Raw genomic sequence first — 21,464 nt, 5'->3', positions numbered from 1 at the left:
TAAGATTCATAGATAGCAAAGTTTTGTTTGATAAATCTTTAAAACAGTTTTTGCTTACAAATTGCTACTATTCTATTGATGAATATCTTATGCGTAAATGCTAGTGAATATATTATTTTTGTATTATTGACATATTCAATATCAAATGTATTTGCTTTGTAAATATGTGTTTTTTTTGGATAAATATATATTATTATTATCCACAAAAACCACATATTATTATTATTATTCAACCCTACACAATACCAATCAGTTACCGTATATTGAACTAGAAAACCCTAAGTGTAAATTATTGATTGATAGTGGTTGTTCAGTATGCTTGATAGATCCTAAATTCGCTTATAATAATTTCCCTGATAATATTTTTACCTTTATTTTCTGAATTTAAAACTAACGATTTTCATCCTTTCATTTTATACAAATTTCATAAGAATTCTGACGGACTCATAGGAGCAGATTTTTCGAATAAGTATGGATTAATATTAGATTTCAAAAATCAAATTTTAAGAAATGAATTTTGTCAAGTTCCCTTTAAATACCAACAAGTATGTCAAAATCCAACGAAAATCCCTGTAGATCTTTCTCATTTAGAATCAAAAATAAGTAATCAACTTATGAAAATTTTACAAACAAATGAAAATGTTTTACAATTACCCAACCAACCTTCATCTTTTTCTTGTAGAATCAAACATAAGATTCGAATAACCGATGATGTTCCGGTTCATTGCAGAATTTATAGATATCCCAAAGTACACAGAGAAGAAGGTAAAAAAACAAAAAGAAGATTTATTAGATAAAAATATTATTCGACCAAGTATTTTCCCCTGGTCTTTCCCAGTAGTTATAGTCCCAAAGAAAGAGGACTTATCAAAAGAAAAGTAAAATGGCGAATGGTCATCGATTATAAAAAATTGAATGATAAAAAAATTGATGATAAATATCCTTCACCCCAAATTGATAGTATCCTAGATAAATTAGGAAATAAATAGTAATTTACGTAACAAGTCCGAAAAATAGGGTTTGTTTGGACGAATTGGAAGTCTGTGAGTCCAAAAAAACCTTTTTCCGGCGTGTTGCGTACAATATTTTTTCGGCAACCGTGTAGAATACCTAACACTATCGCTGCTGCTTTACATATTTTATTGCGATTGCGATAAAAAAACATGCAAATTTTTGACAACTAATTTCATATGAACTGTCAGCCGTTATCTCGGTTGCTATGGATTCTATGATTCTTTTCCGGCCTAGTCCGGGAAGAACGTACTTTCCGGACTAGGCCAGGAAATGCTACTTTCTCAGAGAAAAAGGTTGCCGAAAAAAGTATTTTACGACACTTGACCTTGCTTCAGGCTTTCATCAAATCGAAATGGACGAAGAGTCAATAGAAAAAACGGCTTTTACTGTAGATAATGGACATTACGAATTTTTAAGAATGCCATTTGGTTTAAAAAATGCGCGAGCTACCTTTCAACGATCGATGAATAATACTTTGAAAGATTATATAGGAAAAATTTGTCATATTTATATGGATGACATAATTATTTTTTCAGAAACAGTAGAACAGTATTTGGCTGATATTTATACTTTATTCGAAACGTTTATGAACGATAATATGAAAATTCAATTAGTTAAATGTCATTCCTTTAAAACAGAAATCGAATTTTTAGAACACATTATAAATCCAGAAGGAATAAAACATAATCAAAAAAAAATAGAGGCAGTACCTAAATTCTTAATTCCTAAAACACCGAAAGAAATCAAATCTTTCCTCGGTTGAGTAGGATATTTATTAAATCAACCTATATTGCGATATCCTGATTTCAATGAACCTTTTGTTCCTACTACCGATGCATCCGGATATGCGATAGGCTCAGTATTATCTTCCAATTGCTTTTTCGCAAGCAGAACTTTAAATGAAGCTGAATCCCGATAAAGTGTGATTGAAAAAGAGCTTTTAGCAATTGTATGGTCGTGTAAATTCTTTAGACCCTATTTGTAAGGAAAGAAAATTTATAATTTATACGGATCATAAACCATTAACTTGGTTATTTTCTCTAAAGGAACCTAATTCAAGATTAATGAGATGGCGAATTAAATTAGAAGAATTCGACCATGAAATCAAATATAGAAAAGGATTGTTATATAAGAGTACTTAACTTACGAAAATTTTATAACGACGCAAGAAAATAACGATATCAAAGATTCACCGAACATTAAAGAAGAAGAAGGAAATTTATTCAATTCCCAAAAGAATTTCGCATTAGCACATTGTGTTCTACGAGATTTCCACATGAATAAGGGAATAGCTTTATGTTTCAAAAATAAATATGGCGAAATTGAGAATTCAAAATCTCAAAATACATCTATAGGCGAAGTTGCCGCGATCCGAAAAAATAATCGGAATATTTACTATTTAATCACAAAAGAATTTTATTATGATAAACCCAAGTATGAAGATGTATTTGAAGCGATTTTGAATCTTGAAAGATTATGTAAACAGAATACCGCGCATTACCGCGCATTGCCAGCGGCTTGGACCGATTGAAATGGTCAACGATAAAGTATATATAATATTTTTCAATTCAAATATGTAAGCGATTGTATATTATTTACCCAGAGAAGGTTATAATGAAATAAATCAAATTGAAACATTGAATTCCCAAATGAATGATTTGAATGAAATTGAAGATTTAAATGATATTGAAGATGATTTAGTTCCAGTGATTGATCAAGTTACTGACGAAGAACTTGATGAATGCTTAGAATTATTAAATGCGAGTGAATACGAAAATAATGATACTGATGAACTAACTAATGAAATCGAAGGTGATATAAACTTTGAAACTCAAAATGTTATTATTCATGACGATATAACTATTCATAGAAATATTGAAAATCCAATTTTTGAAATACCTTATACAGAAAGAAATGTTAACTCATCTGATTTACAGATAATATTCAAAACTGCATCTAATTACAATGTTACAAAAATTAAATTATTCGGAGAAAAACTTATTGTTTCCATAAAGGACCCCGCACGTTTAGTATGGGAAATGGCTTTCCGTGAATTTGGCTGAATTTTTGATATGTTGTAGTTCTTGATGAACTGATCAGAAAAGTCCCTAACTACAAAGCTCAAAAATGGACAGTTTTCGAGATATGGAGCTTTGAAAATGGATTTTTTGCAATTTTCGGGGTTTTTGCTCATCAATCGGGGAGCTCTCATTTCTGGTTTTGATGGAATTTGGATGTTCGGCGGCCAGAACCTGACTGAGAAATGATCTTCCTTGGTTATATAAGGCACCACCATCGATAATTTTTTATACACTGCTCCACATTGGCTATGAAATGAGATACAAAATCCAAGATCTTCCATACATCTTTTCATGCCACAAGATGACGCCAGAATAATTCACATGCCCGAGAAACGACATATTGTGAGATTTTTTTTAAGAGAGACCATAATAATCGAATCCTCATATATCTGATGTCCAATAATATCGAATATGTTAGCCGAAATGTTCATAACCAGGCATCGCGAGCTGTAATGTGGGAAAATGGGAAAATCATAATCATATATCCTCAGGGATAACAATTGTGATCAATTGTTACTCTCATTATTATATTGTTTTTGATTGATCTACCCATTCATTTTGCCAACGATCATATTATTAGATAGTATTCATTCGTAAGTATATGTGAAGTTCAAAAAGTTCATAGAAAAAAAAAAAATTTTCAAGAATTCGTGGGTTAATATCGGAAGTTCCATTCATAGTTAGCTTCCAAAACTTGGACTTCTATATTCTACCCATATAGTACTATATTGCATCAAAACTGCAGACATTTTCACGGATTCGTTTGTCTGTGAGATGCTATCATCAATTTCGAGACATTCTGAGGAAAATGTCTTGGCACTCCATTGTCAGATTATCGAGATTTGTGAGAAACAAATCACATATCATATGTAAATGACATCAATAGTGATCACAATTGTTATCGCTGAGGATATATGATTATGATTTTCCCATTTTCCCCCATTACAGCTCGCGATGCCTGGATATGAACATTTCGGCTAACATATTCGATATTATTGGACATCAGATATATGAGGATTCAGTTATTATGGTCTCTCTTAAAAAAAATCTCACAATATGTCGTTTCTCGGTCATGTGAATTATTCTGGCGTCATCTTGTGGCATGAAAAGATGTATGGAAGATCTTGGATTTTGTATCTCATTTCATAGCCAATGTGGAGCAGTGTATAAAAAATTATCGATGGTGGTGCCTAATATAACCAAGGAAGATCATTTCTCAGTCAGGTTCTGGCCGCCGAACATCCAAATTCCATCAAAACCAGAAATGAGAGCTCGACGATTGATGAGCAAAAACCCCGAAAATTGCAAAAAATCCATTTTCAAAGCTCCATATCTCGAAAACTGTCCATTTTTGAGCTTTGTAGTTAGGGACTTTTCTGATCAGTTCATCAAGAACTACAACATATCAAAAATTCAGCCAAATTCACGGAAAGCCATTTCCCATACTAAACGTGCGGGGTCCTTTAATCGAAAGCGATTTATACAAGTTTATTAAAGAATATATTAGACCAAAAAGTCCCTATACATTATATTTTAAATAATCTTATCAGTTTGAAACGGAAATTTTATTGGCTGAACATGAATAAAGATGTTCAGAATTATATAAATTCGTGTGAGTATTGGCAGAAAAGTAAATACGAAAGAACACCAATTCAATTACAATATAACCCTAATCATATTGGTTCTAAACCCTTTTCTCATCTTTATTGCGATACAATACGATTTGGTCAAACATATTGTTTAAGTATAATAGATTCATTTTCTAGATTAGGACAATGTTATCCCTTACTTCAGAAGAACGGATTAGAAATTGTAGATATATTAATAATTTATTTCAGTCATTATGGTTGTTGCGTTTTGAGTTGTATTGATTTATTTATAGTATGCTTTGATGAAAGTTGTCAGAATAAAAAATAAAAGAGAGAACAGTCACGTTCTTTCAGAGTCCAAGAAAAATTTGTATAATTTCCAGTTTTAAGCACTATTTTGAGTTTTACCATTTGAGAAAGTTACATTTGGCGACCGTGACAGGACAGAGAATATATAAAATAACTTTCAAGATGGAAAAAGCGCCTAAAGCTCGTTGTGTTCTTCGCAAGTCTTTCTCTTTGGAATATGAGAAGATTCAGGACATAAGCAAGAAATGTTCAGAAGTGGAACTGAAGGCAAGTTTCCATCTTCTAGAACAGAAAATAATGTTGTACGAGATCTATGTGAAGTGCATAAAATTGAAATTCATTACATTGCAAATTATAATCCAAATTCAAATGCATTAGAACGATTTCACTCGACACTAATAGAACAATTGCGAACTATTGAAGGTAAAAACATTACTTTTCAAAATAAATTAGCTCAAGCTTCAAGTTATAATAATTCGAATCACTCTAGTTTAGAAATGATTCCAATGCAGATTATTGAAGCAGACTTAAATTATTCTTTACCCATTAAACGTACTCATAATTACAAGTTCAAAATTATGTAGAAAATTATATTGAAAATTTGAATGACATTACGAGACAAATAGAAAAACAGCGAGATGAACAGTTAATTCGCTTAGAAACAACGAATTATAAGAGATCTGCGAAAGAAGATCACCCTCTTAATAAAAACCCGACTTATATTAAAGCTCCAATCACAAGAAAACTTGATCCTGCATTCAAAAGGATAGATACGAAAGAAATCACATGATTCACATCGTATACAAGATAATAAGAATAATAGTATATTATTCAACGAGCGGTAATGTAGGTCATAACTCACGCAGATGATGTTTGCAGCACGAGCCGCAGGCGAGTGCTGTAATTCATCAAGTGAGTTATGACCATTACCGCAAGTTGAATACTATACTTTATCTACGACTATATCAATAAAAACTAAGAAAAAAATACAGACTTAGAATAAAGACAAAAGGAACGGGAAATAAACATAATGTGCTCGATCCCGTACAAGAGAGATGGAAACTTAGTGCTACCAATCACAATCGAACTAGCTTCGGCTAGCTCGAATCTAGTACAGAGTACAGACATAGAAATTTATTGAAAAACCTTAATAATTGCCTATAAAAATGCATTAAAATATACCAAAAAATATTCCCTGTAAACGATGACTTGATGATCTTCCTGCTACACCAATCTTGAAAATTTTTTCAAACTCTTTTATATGTTTTCGGGCAATGTATGGTAACATTAGTTGTTTGTCTTTTGGAAATGTATACCTTTTAAATAGTTCATCTTCACTATCTGAATTAATCGTTTTCAGCAAAACATTCACAATAATTAGATATCAACTTCATTTGAAAACGTCAAAAGTGACATTCCCTCGGACATTCCTCCCCTCAATAACAATAATGGAATGTTCCCTTTTGGCCAATCGAATACAAGCAGAGAAGTATAGAAGCACAGATCCATATTTTCCGATTTATAACGGTGAGTTATAGTAGTGAGTTATTATAAATCACGCTGTTTGTTAATAGATACTATTAATTGCTCAAAAGCAGTTGAATAATGAGTTTATAATTCAATAGGAGTAGATAAACATATTTATCTACTCCTATTGGATTATAAACTCATTATTCAACTGCTTTTGAGCAATTAATAGTATCTATTAACAAACAGCGTGATTTATAATAACTCACTACTATAACTCACTGTTATAAATCGGAATATATGGATCTGTGCTTCTATACTTCTCTGCTTCTATTCGATTGGCCGAAAGGGAACATTCCATTATTGTTATTGAGGGGAGGAATGTCCGAGGGAATGTCACTTTTGACGTTTTCAAATTAAGTTGATATCTAATTATTGTGAATGTTTTGCTGAAAACGATTAATTCAGATAGTGAAGATGAAATATTATAAAGGTATACATTTCCAAAAGACAAACAGCTAATGTTACCATACTGAATTAATTGCCCGAAAAAATATGAAGGAGTTTGAAAAAAATTTCAAGATTGGTGTAGCAGTAAGATCATTAAGTAATCGTTTACAGGGAATATTTTTTGGTATATTTTAATGCATTTTTATAGGCAAATATTAAGGTTTTTCAATAAATTTCTATGTCTATACTCTGTACTGGATTCGAGCTAGCCGAAGCTAGTTCAATTGTGATTGGTAGCACTAAGTTTCCATCTCTCTTGTACGGGATCGAGCACATTATGTTTATTTTCCGTTCCTTCTGTCTTTATTCTAAGTCTGTATTTTTTTCTTAGTATTTATTGATATAGTCGTAGATAAAGTATAGTATTCAACTTGCGGTAATGGTCATAACTCACTTGATGAATTACAGCACTCGCCTGCGGCTCGTGCTGCAAACATCATCTTCGTGAGTTATGACCTACATTACCGCTCGTTGAATAATATACTATTATCATAAGAAAATTTTGAAACGACGAAAAGTAAATTTTAAATTTTGTTTCAGATTGAAAATGAATTATTTCATCATGACTCTCACACTACTTAAGATTATCATAGAATTATTTACCTTAGAAATTTTTCCCATTGAAAATAAAATTTTACCTATGCAACTTGGGAAAGCATTTATTACAAATAGAAATTTGCAATTAATATATCATATTGATTTAATTAAGATTGAAAAAATAATTAGCGAATATCAGAAAGAAATCGAGAATATAAGAAAAGAACCACTAGGTTTCGCACAAACAGCGAATTTTAAATATTTAGATACAACATTCCAATGATATAAATATTAAAGCCCTTGAAGAATTATTAAATGGAAATATAAGAACAAAAAGAGGACTTATTAATCTCGGTGGAAAAATATAAAAGATTTTATTAACGTGCTCTCTACGAAGTGGTTAAGTTGTAATAAGTTGAATCTTGTTCTTAAATAAAATAGTTATAATTATTAGAGTTTCGTTTTTCAATCCTAACAAATGGTTTTGGGCCCAGATAAGCGGAACTAAGAAAGCAGTTGGAGTTGAATGTTAAAGTAACGAGAAAATAAGTAAGATAGAAGAACGAAAAACACGTGGTCGACGAAATGGAGAACAAGAAAGTTGAAAATAAGTATGGAATAATTCCATTTGCTGGAGAAGCATTCGACAATTGGAAGTTCCGACTGGAAACAGTATTAAAAGCTATGGAGGTTGAAAAAGCAATGGTTTATGTTCCTGAAGACAAGAACTGATTCCTGGAAGAAAAAGAATAATAAGGCAATAATGATCATCATACAGGGTGTAGTAGATTCTCATCTGAAATATGTTAAATGAATTGAAGATGCAATAGATATGATGGCTAAATTAGAAAGCATCTTTCAGAAAAAAGGTATGTGTTCCAAATTTTATCTACTAGAAGAGTTGATGAAACTAAAGTATGAATGTTCATCAGATCTGCAAGATCATTTTGCAAAATCAGATAAAATATTTAGAGAACTGAAAAATCTTGGAAGTGATTTCGATGAAAGTGAAATGGCATGTTTTCTTCTTTTGTCTATGCCTGCAGAATATGAAAGTGTACTAACAGCTATAAGAACACTTTCAGAAGATAATCTAAAAATGGAATTTGTAAAGAGCCGATTTCTAGAATTCAATACAAATAAAACTGTCATAAATAAAACTACATCCTCATTTTTTGCAAGGAAAGATATTAAATATTTCAAATGTGGTAAATCAGGACATGTTAAGAGTGAACGTTGAATCAAATGTTACAACTGCAATAGATTAGGGCACAAAGCTTCACAGTGCAGAGTATATTGATTCCTATCGATTGTGAATGACTTCATTTATGCCATGTCCATAATCAGCATTCCTTGAGCTTGACGCACCACCCCAAAAGCTCACTCTCGGTCAGTTCCAATCGTAAAACAAGCATAATACACAACTTAACAGCATCACTAATAATTATTCATTTTTAAATCTTAAATTATCTATTTATATGTAATATACAATCATATTACTTAAACAGTGTGTTATTAGTGTCAACCTAGATCATTACCCCACGATAGTTAATTATACAAACAAACCCAGAGCTGCCAGTGCAAGACCAGGCACGTATAAATGGGCTCATCAGAGCGACGGTCCATGGGAAGTTTCTCAAAAGCTTCCAGCGCTGGATGACCCATGAAGTTTATTCTCGATATATCTCTAACCATATCACCTTAAACGCCCTCACAGCACCATTTGGAACTGACGAATATATGGTAGTTGTCCACCAGATGTCAAAGTTTATCGGGGCTGCTGAAACATTACAAGATGACCTTGAGGTAACACCTCATGCAGACATCCCTACAACTCAAGACATAATGTCTCTTCTGCAGAAAGTACATACCATCACACTCAAAATCGACTCAACCACATCTCGGGCTCCAGTAACTTCTCAGCAACAAGGATCCGATATTATATTGTCCCGGCTTGATATACTTGAGACACACATCAACTCAATAGGCAACATCCCCTCTCCACCTGTCGCTCCATCTCCTGGAGTAAATCCTGCTCCTTTCAGTCCTCCCTCGGTTGCTGGATCGTATCCTGCAAGTCTCCCGTCAAGTACACCTCCTCCTGTAGCTCCCTCCACCAGCGCTCCAAGGGGTCTTCCGCAGTTTCCTGTGATCCCTCAGCAGCAAACCGTAGGGCAGTACACCGCAACAGTACTTCCAGGACCCTCAGTGCCAGGAGTGGATCCGTTCAAAAGCTACTTCCAGCACCCTCCGGTTCCTTCTCTGCCCGGCATTGTTGGTACAGCTCCGCAATACCCAACCCCATCATTGCAGCCACAGTTTTCTTCAGCACCCCAATCTGTTTACCAGCCCACACTCCCTGACTTAAGTACACAAGGACCGGACCTCGGATGGTAATCTCATGGCCTGTAGGAATGAAATTGGCAACACCCTAATCACGCCCCATGTACACCAGTAAATCGAGAGAAAAAGCTCACGAGATCGAACACAGAGTTACCATGAAACGACAGGCCAATTATGCAGGGAAAGATGAACAACACATCAAGAAAATATCTCCGAGTGATAAATCAGAATGGGATCAAGAACCAATTGCATTATGTGGTACAAGCTTAGAAACACCATCAACAAGAATGGAATGGTACGCAGATTCAGGGGCCCCTCATCATTACATCAATGACGAAGAGGTGATGTACAACAAGAGACGATTTCCAGAACCGAAGATAATCCATTTGGCCGAAGAAGGAAAAACAATGGAAGCAACATGTATAGGTCATGTCTGAGTGTTAAGTAAGGTGGAAGAAAAATTTTCACCTATTGTTCTTAAAGATGTATTATGTGTTCCTAAATTAAGAGTAAACTTAATCTGGATTTCAACTATTCAGAATGCTGGATTTAAAGTAATATGTTTTAATAGCTCCGTAAGAGTAAAAAGAAATAAAATTTTGTATCTTGAAGGTAAAAGATCAGGAAATCTTTATAAAGTTCATTTGTATCAATATTGTAATCGTAGTAAAAGTGCTAATGTAGCTATTAATCAAGATGAGGAAATATGGCACTAACGATTTGGCCATGTGAACTATCAAAACTCTTTTAAATATGAATAAACTGAATTTAGTATATGGTATGAATTTCAACTCGAAGTCAAAACATGAATTTTATGAGGTTTGTGTTCTGGCAGAACAAAAATGTTTACCTTTTCATTCGAGGAAGTCTAAGTCAAGTCGAGTATCAGAACTAGTTCATACAGATATCTGTGGACCTTTTACCCCAGAATCTAATGGTGAAAATATATATATCATCACATTTATAGACGATTTCTCAAGGTTCTCAGTAGTATATGTTATTGACAACAAAAATGAAGCACTCAATTGTTTAAAAAACTATAAAGCTAAGGTTAAAACTCTACTTGGTAATAAATTGACACAAATTAAATGAGATAATGGAGGAGAGTATTGTTCAAATTCATGGAAGAATTTTTGCTCGGAAGCAGGTATTCAGATATTGTATACTCCTCCTTATTCACCACAAGTAAATGGAGTAGCTGAGAGAATTAATCAAACTCTACTAATTTTTTTGCAAGCAAAAATGGAAAAAACTTTTTGGGAAGAAGCAGTTTTACAGCTACTTATATTTAATAGAACTCAATCTTGTTTAGATAAAAATAAATCCTCATGAGTTATAGTTATAATTATTAGAGTTTCTTTTTTCAATCTTAACATATATCGCCGTTCCGGTGAAACAATGACGTAACTGCAAATTTTTGACATTTTGACTCAACAGCACTATTAGGTCCTAAATTGATGCATCTATACGGAAAAAGAACGACGTAAGTGTACAACCGTCAACGGCCGCAAGATGGCAAATACGTCATTGTTACATTATTGAAGTTTCACCCCTTTATCTTGGAAAATAACGACACATAGGTCAGTTGCGTGTTAGACTTCCCGGGAGGAGTTACTGTTTTAGTGGTAAAACGACGTAATTGCATAGTTAAACGTAATAGTTGAAATTTGTGTGCACCAGTTCAGGAGAACAACGACGTAAGTGTACATTGTGTCATTTTTATTTTATTTTTTTTTAGTTTTTATGTCACAACTGTTCTTTGTGGCAATATTGATCCAAATTCATATGTTTTGGTATGTCATAAATGTATTTTTTGACGTTATTCCTTCGAAATAATGTCGTTGATTGATCTTATGTCAAAAAGATTTTTGTAATAAAAATAAGGCTACAGCGTTCCTTTTGTTCGAATAATTAAAAATTCCACTGTTACTTTATGTTTGACTTTTTTACAGAAACTTTAAGAAGATACAAGTCTTGAACCAGGTACTTAATATGAATTCAAGAGCCGAAAAGATAGTTAATCTCGCTCTTTTTGGAGATCAAAATGAAGCTAATTCAAGAGTTATTTCTGCACTGCCTGGATGCTCCACTTCAAATCCTGAAGAAAATACGTTACTTGATATTTCTAATAACTATGTCATAGAAAATGAAGGCTCAATCAAACTTAGAATAACTAGAACTAAAGAAAATTTGTACCGTGAGGAGACAAGTTCAAGAAGCGATTTTTCTGCAGGTTCGAGTGACAATTACGAGCCTGCAAGTGACAACGATTCGTTAGGCAGTTCGTTAAACTCTATAGACGCAGAAACTGAAACAATTGTCCAAGAGTTGCCCAAAATTTCAGAGGCTATAGAATGCAAAGAAAATTCCCCACAACGTAAAAAAGGTAAAAAGAGGTTACGCAGAACCGAAAATTGGGCAAGCGTAAAAGCCAAAAGCTTAAAGAATAGTGGAAAGAGCTATAAGTCCAGAACAGGAAAACTGATGCCGGCAAAGGAGATGGCACCACCTTGTCCAGATAAATGCGTTTTAGCATGTTCAAAGAAATTTTCCGAGAATGCAAGAGCTCAGATTTTCAGGGAGTATTGGGGAATGGGTTCATTACAGAGACAACGAGATTTCTTGGGTTCGTGTATTGAACAACTTCAACTTAAATATAGGCGAGTCACCTCTGGAGTGCCCCGTAAACCAAACAGTGCATTTTATCTTGTCGTTAATGGAGGGAAAATTCGCGTATGCAAATTATTTTTAATCCGTACCCTTGGAATAACTGAGAGAAAACTCCGAACAGTCATTGAGTCGAAATTATCAGGTACTGGAATTGTAGCTGAAGATAAGCGAGGAAAGCACGGCAAACATAAAAAGGCGGATGAAGAAATAGTGAAGTCGGTACGAGACCATATTAATGCCATTCCAAGGGTTGAGAGTCACTATGTCCGAAAGGATACTACAAGAGAATTCATTGACGGTGGTCTTTCGATTGCTGAATTACATAGGCACTATGTAAGTGAAAGATCTTCTACCCGAGAAACAACTGCCAGCTATGATATGTATGCGAGAATATTTAATACTGAATACAATATAGGATTCTTTATACCTAAAAAGGATCAGTGTGATTTTTGCGAGTCCTTCAAGAATTCAGTTGGTGATGATAAAGAAGCCTTGGAGAATAAATATAATGAACATCTACAAGAAAAAAAATTAAGTAGAGAAGAAAAGGACAAGGACAAGGAAAGAGCCAAAAATAATGAAGTTGTGTTAGCCGTATACGATCTGCAGGCTGTATTACCTGTCCCAACTGGGCAATCATCAGCATTTTTTTATAAAAGTCGATTGAATTGCTACAATTTTACTGTAAGTAAAAAAAACATTTTTGGTAATGTTGTAGGTTGTTGATTTGAAGTTTTTCAATCAAATTGATATTACAGGTAACCGAAATTGGAAGGGATAAATCTCTCTGCTATTTTTGGCATGAAGGTTTAGGCCACAGGGGAGTTAACGAAATTGGTACCTGCATAATGTTATATCTTGAAGAACTTGCAAAATCGAACCCTGGTGTCGACATAGTGTTTTATTCTGACAACTGTGGAGGCCAGCAAAAGAATAGGTATTTCATGAAATACCCTATTATCCTTAAATTAAATATACTTTTCTATCTGATTTCAGATATATGATCGCAGCTTATTTATATGCAGTGGACGCGTATAATATTAATACAATTACGCATAAATATCTTGTTCGCGGGCACACTCAGAACGAGGGTGATGCTGTACATAGTATTGTGGAGAAAAATTTGAAAAGGGCTAAAAACTCAGGGCCAATTTACGTGCCCGACCAATATATTTCACTAATAAGAAATTCAAAAAAAAGAGGCAATCCTCTTGTTGTGAAGGAAATGAATTTCAATAATTTCTTTGATTTAAAAGATTTATATGGAGAAATCGCTCCGAATTTATCGAAAAACGTCGATGGGAAAGAATTTAAAATAAGTGACGTAAGACAACTTGAATTTCAGAAAGGAAGCGACGTTATTCGTTACAAAGTAAGTTTCAACCAAAAGGAATGGGATAGAATAATATTCAGACCAAAGAAGAGACGTGTTTCCGAATTACGGCCTATCAAAGAAATTAAAACAAAACCTGCTTACACACAAAAAATTACAATAACAGAAAATAAAAAAAGAGATCTGAAGAGTTTAGTTGACAACAGAATAATTCCCGAGTTTTATAAGTATTTTTATGATTCTGTTTTATAACTCATATCATTTAAATGTACCTACTATTGATTCTCACCCATTAAAAATATTGACAAAAACGCTGCATTTTGATTCAACATTTTTGGTGAAACAATGACATAATTACAAAATCAACATTAAGTTATTACAATGCTCAATTCAAATTTACATCAATTGAATGTATCCATGATCAACTCTTAGTTCTCATAAAATCGTTGCAAATGAAATGAATTCACTTCTTCAAAACCTACATCTAATAATTTCAAATCAGTTTTTCCTCTCTCCTGAAAAATTCATTAAACTTCAGTTACGTCATTGTTTCACCGGAACGGCGATATGTCGTTAGATGCAAAATGCAATTTTTCCGCTTTTTCCAAATTCAAATCTTTTTCTCGTAATAACAATATTCCGACCTCCCTCATAACTGTTGAAGAAGAAGAACGATTCTAATTTTTGTTATATTGACTGTCAGTGATTGCGACACCGTGCAGGACATTATATCGAGTAGCAGCAGTAGCAGCAAGTTTTTGTACTTATATCAATAAATCGTGGTAGGTATGGAACGTAGCCCTAAATGGTTAATAGTAGTCTGTGATCGATGAATTACACAGATACACAGTACCTGGCATACCTGGCATAACCTGATACACGAATCGTGGTATTACACACTTGTGAGATAATAACTGTACATAAAGAAATACATATTAAATAAAGTTGTAAATGAACCAGAGCTTATTATAAATTAGAACCATACTCGTTACAAATCGTATAGAAATATACAAAACAATCATTTGATTTACACCTCGGCAACAACAGGTTATGGGCCTAGTAAACCAGTAACAAATCAAAAGTGGAAAATAATATCTAAAAAGGAAAATTCGCTCATACGACTTCACGAGGGAAAGTTCTGGAACACCAAGATGGCCACTGAGAGTGCTCTGATAAATGTGAAACTGTTCGATAGAAACTCATTTTCGAACTGGGAATTTCGATTAAGACTACTATTGGAGCATTATGAAGTTTTGAAAGCCCTAGAAATGGAATCCGCAAGTGATCCGACAAAATTTGCAAAATTTAAGAAGAAGGATACGAAAGCAAGGAACATAATAGTGTAGTGTATTGCTGACAACATATTGGACATGATAAAAAGCTAGAAATATGCAAGGGAAATCATGTCAGAGTTGCAAGGAACGTACTCCCGAAAAGGAACTTGGTGCAATGTCAGAATGAATTGAGGAATATGAAGTTCTCGGAAAAATAATCGTTGGATGATTTCATAGTAGATTTTGAGAAAACTAGGGGAGAGCGGGGCTGAAAGTGCCGCGGGTAAATTGTGCCGACGCGAATATCTCGTAAACAGAAAGAGATAGATATAAGATAGCAGTTATTCACGTAATGCCTAACAGTCCGGGACATGCGCATGCCAGTTTAATTCCGTCCGCCGAAGGGACAGGGTGTCAGTGCATGTGTGTGTATTCGAGCTCTACGTAAGTAAATATTTTCGTCTCAATACTTTTTGGTCACAAGCTGGCATTTTTCGTCCTTTTAATATGAAAGTTTTAGTAAAATGTTTGTCGTTTATCCTAGTTTGTTATGCAGTATGATTATAATGCTTAGAGCGCTTTGATATTTATATGTAGGGCAAAATATCACACTCGCATAAACGGGGTAAAATGTGCCGTTCATGGGGGGCTGCTTGTGCCGCGGCACAACCAACCCCACGGCAACCTTCATTGTTTCTGTAATACTTAAGTTTATGCGAGCACTTGTGGAAGATATAAAATACTTTTTGCCATGATACTTCATCCTGTATTTATTGTCTTTGACAGAATGAGGAATTACAAGCGGAAAACTCAAAGGGGAACTACATCCCAAGATCTTCTAAAAAGAGCGGCTGATGCAGTCATCAAGGATGGACGTAAATTAAAAACAGTTGCACGTGAATTGGAAATTTGCCATACAACTCTTCAAAGGTATGTCAAAAAAATTAAAAGTGGACTTACTCCTTCGGTTGGTTTTAAATCTAGAATGGTGTTTAGTGAAGATCAAGAGGCACAACTGTCTGAGTACATTTTGAAAAGTGCCTCTATTTATTTTGGTCTTCTACCAGAAGAAGTACGACAACTTGCTTACCAGTGTGCCGTGAAGTTTAATGTTCAACACATCCCACCATCTTGGCATACCAATGGTAAGGCTGGCAAGGATTGGTTTACAAACTTCCTGAAGAGGAACTCTACTCTTGCAATAAGAACACCAGAAGCTACCAGTGCCGGACGCGCGAGCTCGTTCAACAGATATAATGTAAATCAATTTTTCGAAAAACTTGGCGACTTGATTACAAAATATAATCTTACTCCTTCACGTATATGGAATTTGGACGAGACTGGTGTCACAACTGTGTTAAAACCGAAAAAAATTTTGGCTGAAAAAGGAACAAAGCAAGTAGGAGCAATTGTTTCATCTGAACGTGGAACTTTAGTCACTGTTGAGCTAGCGGTGAGTGCTCTGGGAAACTCGATTCCGCCGATGTTTGTTTTCCCGCGTTTGAAATTTAAGGACCTGTTTATCCGAGGTGGTCCTCCTGAGTGTATTGGGGCTGGTAATCAATCCGGTTGGATGACAAACAAAGAGTTCTTAGTGTTTATGGATCATTTCATAAAGCATACTAAGCCTAGTCCTGATGAACCAGTGTTATTACTACTAGACAATCATTCATCTCATATTGATATTGATGTGATCGAAAAGGCCAAGAAAAACTCTGTTATATTATTATCATTCCCACCACACTGCACCCACCGTCTGCAACCCCTGGATGTTGGTGTCAACGGCCCATTCAAAGCATACTGTTCTAAAGCTCAAAACAACTGGCTGAGAACTAATCCCGGGAAAACTATGAGCATTTATGAAATACCAGGTATTGTAAAATACGCTTTGCCGCTTGCAGCAACTCCTATCAATATAAGCAACGCATTTAAAAAGGCTGGCATTTGGCCCTATGACCCAAATATCTTCACAGACAAAGATTATGCGCCGTCTTCTGTCACTGACCGCCCGATGCCAGAAAATCGACCCTCACAAGATACAGACCACTTTCCTGTCCCTCTAAACAATCAAGAAAGGACTGCTGAATATCTTAATGACTCAAATAATGTCGGCTGCAATATAGAGATTGAGACTACTCCATCAATTCTACAGCAAAGCGACTGCAGCGTTGAACCATCAGGTAATCCAGAACATGTGGGACGTCAATGCTCTCAGGAGACTACCCCTTGTTGCAGCTTCCAACTTCCTCAATCATCAGCTGATAACAACGCGGGAGATGAAAATACAATAATTTTCTCACCAGACCTCATAAGACCACTGCCTAAAGCACCTCCTCGATTAGTTGGACGCAATAAAGGACGTAAAAGAAAGACAGCTGTTCTTACGGACACTCCAGAGAAGGATGCTTTGGCCGAAGAACATGCTAATAAAAAGAAGAAAAAAGAGATTGAAACTACAAAGAAGGGTAAAGGAAAATGCACGGGACAAGGTAAACAAGCAAAAAGAACGACTAAGAACCCCGCTAAGAGAAGAGTCTTGCAAGATGATGACACTTCTGATGAGGAACAAGATTGGTATTGCATCATATGTTGTGACGCATATTCTAATTCTGCCCCTAGAGAAAAATGGATTCAATGCATAGAATGCAAGAATTGGGCCCATTCACAATGTATTGACGATGAAGAAAGCCCAGCATTTGTATGTCCAAATTGCTATTCTGATCAGTCATCTATAGAGTAACTGGTTTTGTTTTCTCTAAAAGACCAAATATAAGTTTTTTAATTTACAATTCGGAAGAAATCTTCTTTATTTTTTTTAATGTAGTCCTGAGAGACTGATATATTCAATAATTGATCTCATTTGTTCAAAAATAAGTTCAAATTGTTGACTGAAATGTGTTTTTATATTTGCAATAGCTAAATAAGTAAAGATATTATGTTTTTCTTTATTATTATGCTTATTGTTATATATACAGTCGAACCTCTATAACTCGAACCTCTATAACTCGAACCCCTCTTCAACTCGTACTCTCTGAGCGTTCCCTTCACATTCTCGAAAATTCCCTGTATTTCGACCTCTATAACTCGAATTTCTATAACTCGAACACCTCTTCAACTCGAACTCAATGATGCGTCCGTTCAGAGTAAAGATCTCTTTAAGTCGAACATTCGAAAACAATCAAATCGGAGTTTTGGCTTCTTGCCACAAGGTGTCAGCGTAGCTGGCTGAGATGCTCGCGTTACCGACATTTTAGGGTATTCCCCCAACCAAGTGTGAAATACCGCGAATGAAACATCATAACAATAACACCAATCTGATTCTGGAATGAAATATGTTTGGAGTTGGTGAGATGTCGAAGCCGCGTAAACTGAAGTCTTTAACGATCGGAAAGAAGTTAGAAATTTTAAAAAAAGTGGAAAATCGTGTCAACAGAAAAATCATTTGCCAAGAATATGATATTCCGAAAAGTACATTATGCACTATAATAAAAAACAAAGATACAATAGCTAAGTTTGGTGCAGAAGTGAATAACCCTTGTGTAGTGAAGCGAAATAAGCCTAAGAAGAAAGTGAACACTGCATTGATCAAGTGGTTCGAAGCTTCAAGAAAAGCAAATTTGCCAATCTCAGGGCCCATTTTGCAACAGAAGGCATTAGATTTTTCCAGAAAATTGGGAGATGAAAATTTCAAGGCTAGCTCGGGATGGCTTGAAAAATTCAAAAAAAGGTAATGATTCTTATTGTTTCTGTTCGATACATGAGTACATGTTTATTTTTCCCGTTTTAGACATGGTGTATTGCAAAAAAAAGCGTGTGGGGAAAGTGCTGCTGTTAATCAAGAAGAGTGTGATAACTGGATTCGAGATGTTCTTCCTACAATTTTAGCTCCTTACGAAGCTGACGATATTTTCAACGCAGATGAGACTGGGTTGTTCTTCAAATGCTTACCAGATAAAACCTTAACTTTCAAAAATGAAAAATGTTACGGAGGCAAATTATCCAAGGAAAGGGTGACTCTTTTATTAGCAGCAAATATGAGTGGCAGTGAGAAATTGAAACCTGTAATAATAGGGAAAAGCGCAAAGCCACGATGTTTCGCAGGAGTGAAATGTTTACCCCTTACTTATTACAGTAACAAAAAGGCCTGGATGACGAGTGAGATATTTGAAAAGTGGTTGTTGAATCTAGACAAACATTTCCAACTTCAAAATCGTAGAGTTCTATTACTGATTGACAACTGCCCTGCTCATCCAAATATCGATCATCGATTGAAGGCAATAAAGTTGATTTTTTTTCCACCCAATACGACATCAAAATTACAGCCTCTTGATCAGGGAATTATAAAAAGTTTCAAATTTCATTATAAACGCAGGATCTTACAAACAGTACTAGATGGATTTGAGTCCAATGGCACTATCCCCAAAATTGATCTCTTGGATTGCATTCATACGTCGGCGGCAGTGTGGAGAGTAGATTTAACCCAGGAGACTATTCAAAACTGCTTCAGAAAGGCTGGTTTTGGGACACATAACTTCTATGACTATGAAGACGAACTGCCGCTATCAGAATTGAAAAAAATTATGACCAGTGAACAAAAGGTAGCTTTAGATCTCCAAGAGTCTGTTTTTAAATGTTTGGAGGTATTGAATGCTGATGATAAGGTTTCTTTGGAGGAATATATAAATGTGGACGTGGATCTTATAACAAGTGAAAATCCTTCAGAGGATGAGATCTTGGAATATGTGAACAATAAACAAGAAGACTTGGAAAATTTTTCAGAGACCATACCTGAAGATGACGATGAAGATGACAGTGTAGGAGCTGCAAGACAAAAGCCTTCTGACGCTGAAGTTGCTAAAGCAATTGAAACCATTCGGCTTGCGTTTTCAATGAATGAGGCTGCAACTGATGACGATTTAACTCTCATATTCGAAATAAGCAAGAAATTTGAAGCCTATCGTCTAAACAATAAAACATTTAGGCAAACTTTAATAACTGATTTTTTTTAATTCGTTATTGTTTTAAGATCATATTCTAGTTTGGATGATTCAAGTTATCAGAAATGAATTTTAGTTTGTTATATTATTATTATGAGGTAATAAATTTTTTTTGGAAAGTATGTGTTGGATATTTCTCTAAGTTGAACTCTCCATAACTCGAACTTTTTTCGCTTTCCCTTCAAGTTTGAGTTATAGAGGTTCGACTGTAACTGAATTTTAAGTTATGTTGATTAGTTAAAAGTATAAGCAATAAATATATTGTTGAAAAAAATTGTGTTTTTAAATCCTAAATTAATTTTCATTCACGTAAAACACCTTTAATTATCAACGGCACAACCGACCTCAGCTACGGCACAACTCGCCCCAAAGTGGGGTTGGTAGTGCCTTCCCGACTTTGCTTAAAAAAATGACCTTTTCTTGAAAACCATTGAAATTGTGTCAAATCTGTGAGTGAATTCTTATTGTAGATTAAATTTGGCTTATGATGAACTACTTCTTTCAGAAATAGTACTTTTCTTATCCGAATCATATGAGAATTTGTCAAAATCGGCACGTTCAGCCCCGCTCTCCCCTATAATGGAAATAAAAAGTTGTGGTGGTACGATAGGAACCACCGAAGTAATAACACAACTATTATCAGCAATGACAGAATCATATCAACCGGTAGTCACAGCAATCGACATTATATTTACTCAAAATCCTGCAGGAATAACTTTAGATTGAACTTCTGAATGAAGACAGATGAATGAACCAAACAATAATAGTGATTCTCCACAAATATTTCTAGGTTGGAAAAAAAACTGGTTACAGAAATGGGAATAGTAAAACCAACAATAGCAAATCAGACACTTTTCCATTCAAGTGTTACAATTGTTATTTGAAAGGTCATAAGAGGTCAGAATGCCCTAAAACAAAAATAAAAATGTATAGGTAAATAATGGTTTGAAGTCTGTGTATTAAATTAATTTCACGGCATTAAGACAAATTTTCAATTCTGGAAAAAGTACCTCCCCGATCGGGACTCGAACCCGCAACCTCCAAATAACTAGTTCGACGCTCTAGCAACTTGAGCCGCTCGGGGAGGTAATTTTTCCATAATTGAAAAATTGTCTGGATGCCGTGAAATTAATTTAATATGTTAATACACAGACGTTAAACCATTATTTACCTATTTATCAATTGAAAAACTTGTCTGAATACCGTGAAATTATTTTAATATAAAAATGAATGTCATTTAACAAAAGAAGATGAGATTGCTTTCATCACCTGAAGTGAAAATTATGAGAAAACAATGATGTAAGGATAAACTTCATTATCGACAGTGGTGCCTCAAACCA

At 34.6% G+C, this 21,464-nt stretch overlaps 3 protein-coding genes across 4 annotated transcripts; all 3 read left to right on the top strand.

Annotated features, from left to right (window-relative positions):
• The first annotated feature begins 11,225 nt into the window (after positions 1–11,225).
• Positions 11,226–14,174, top strand: LOC123671728. 2 transcript variants are annotated; one of them, XM_045605723.1, is made up of 4 exons: positions 11,226–11,547; positions 11,803–13,204; positions 13,279–13,457; positions 13,517–14,174. In XM_045605723.1, exons 2-4 carry the CDS (start codon positions 11,843–11,845, stop codon positions 14,103–14,105), a joined length of 2,130 nt encoding a protein of 709 aa, XP_045461679.1. In that variant the 5' UTR covers positions 11,226–11,547; positions 11,803–11,842; the 3' UTR covers positions 14,106–14,174. The 2 variants fall into 2 exon arrangements, with proteins under 2 accessions (XP_045461679.1, XP_045461680.1); XM_045605724.1 differs by lacking the exon at positions 11,226–11,547 and having other exon boundaries at positions 11,600–13,204.
• Positions 14,175–15,388: 1,214 nt separating this feature from the next.
• On the top strand, positions 15,389–17,982 carry LOC123671726. The gene is made up of 2 exons (XM_045605721.1): positions 15,389–15,571; positions 15,914–17,982. Exons 1-2 carry the CDS (start codon positions 15,480–15,482, stop codon positions 17,865–17,867), a joined length of 2,046 nt encoding a protein of 681 aa, XP_045461677.1. The 5' UTR covers positions 15,389–15,479; the 3' UTR covers positions 17,868–17,982.
• A 120-nt stretch (positions 17,983–18,102) lies between these two features.
• LOC123671727 (tigger transposable element-derived protein 4-like) lies at positions 18,103–20,246 on the top strand. Its single transcript, XM_045605722.1, has 2 exons — positions 18,103–18,854; positions 18,915–20,246. Exons 1-2 carry the CDS (start codon positions 18,460–18,462, stop codon positions 20,134–20,136), a joined length of 1,617 nt encoding a protein of 538 aa, XP_045461678.1. The 5' UTR covers positions 18,103–18,459; the 3' UTR covers positions 20,137–20,246.
• The last annotated feature ends 1,218 nt before the right edge of the window (positions 20,247–21,464 follow it).

Source organism: Harmonia axyridis, chromosome 1, assembly GCF_914767665.1.
Source record: "Harmonia axyridis chromosome 1, icHarAxyr1.1, whole genome shotgun sequence".
In the NCBI taxonomy this organism is placed as follows: Eukaryota; Metazoa; Arthropoda; class Insecta; order Coleoptera; family Coccinellidae; genus Harmonia; species Harmonia axyridis.
Note: the sequence above shows the minus strand (reverse complement) of the source record. Positions and strands in the feature narration are given on the sequence as shown.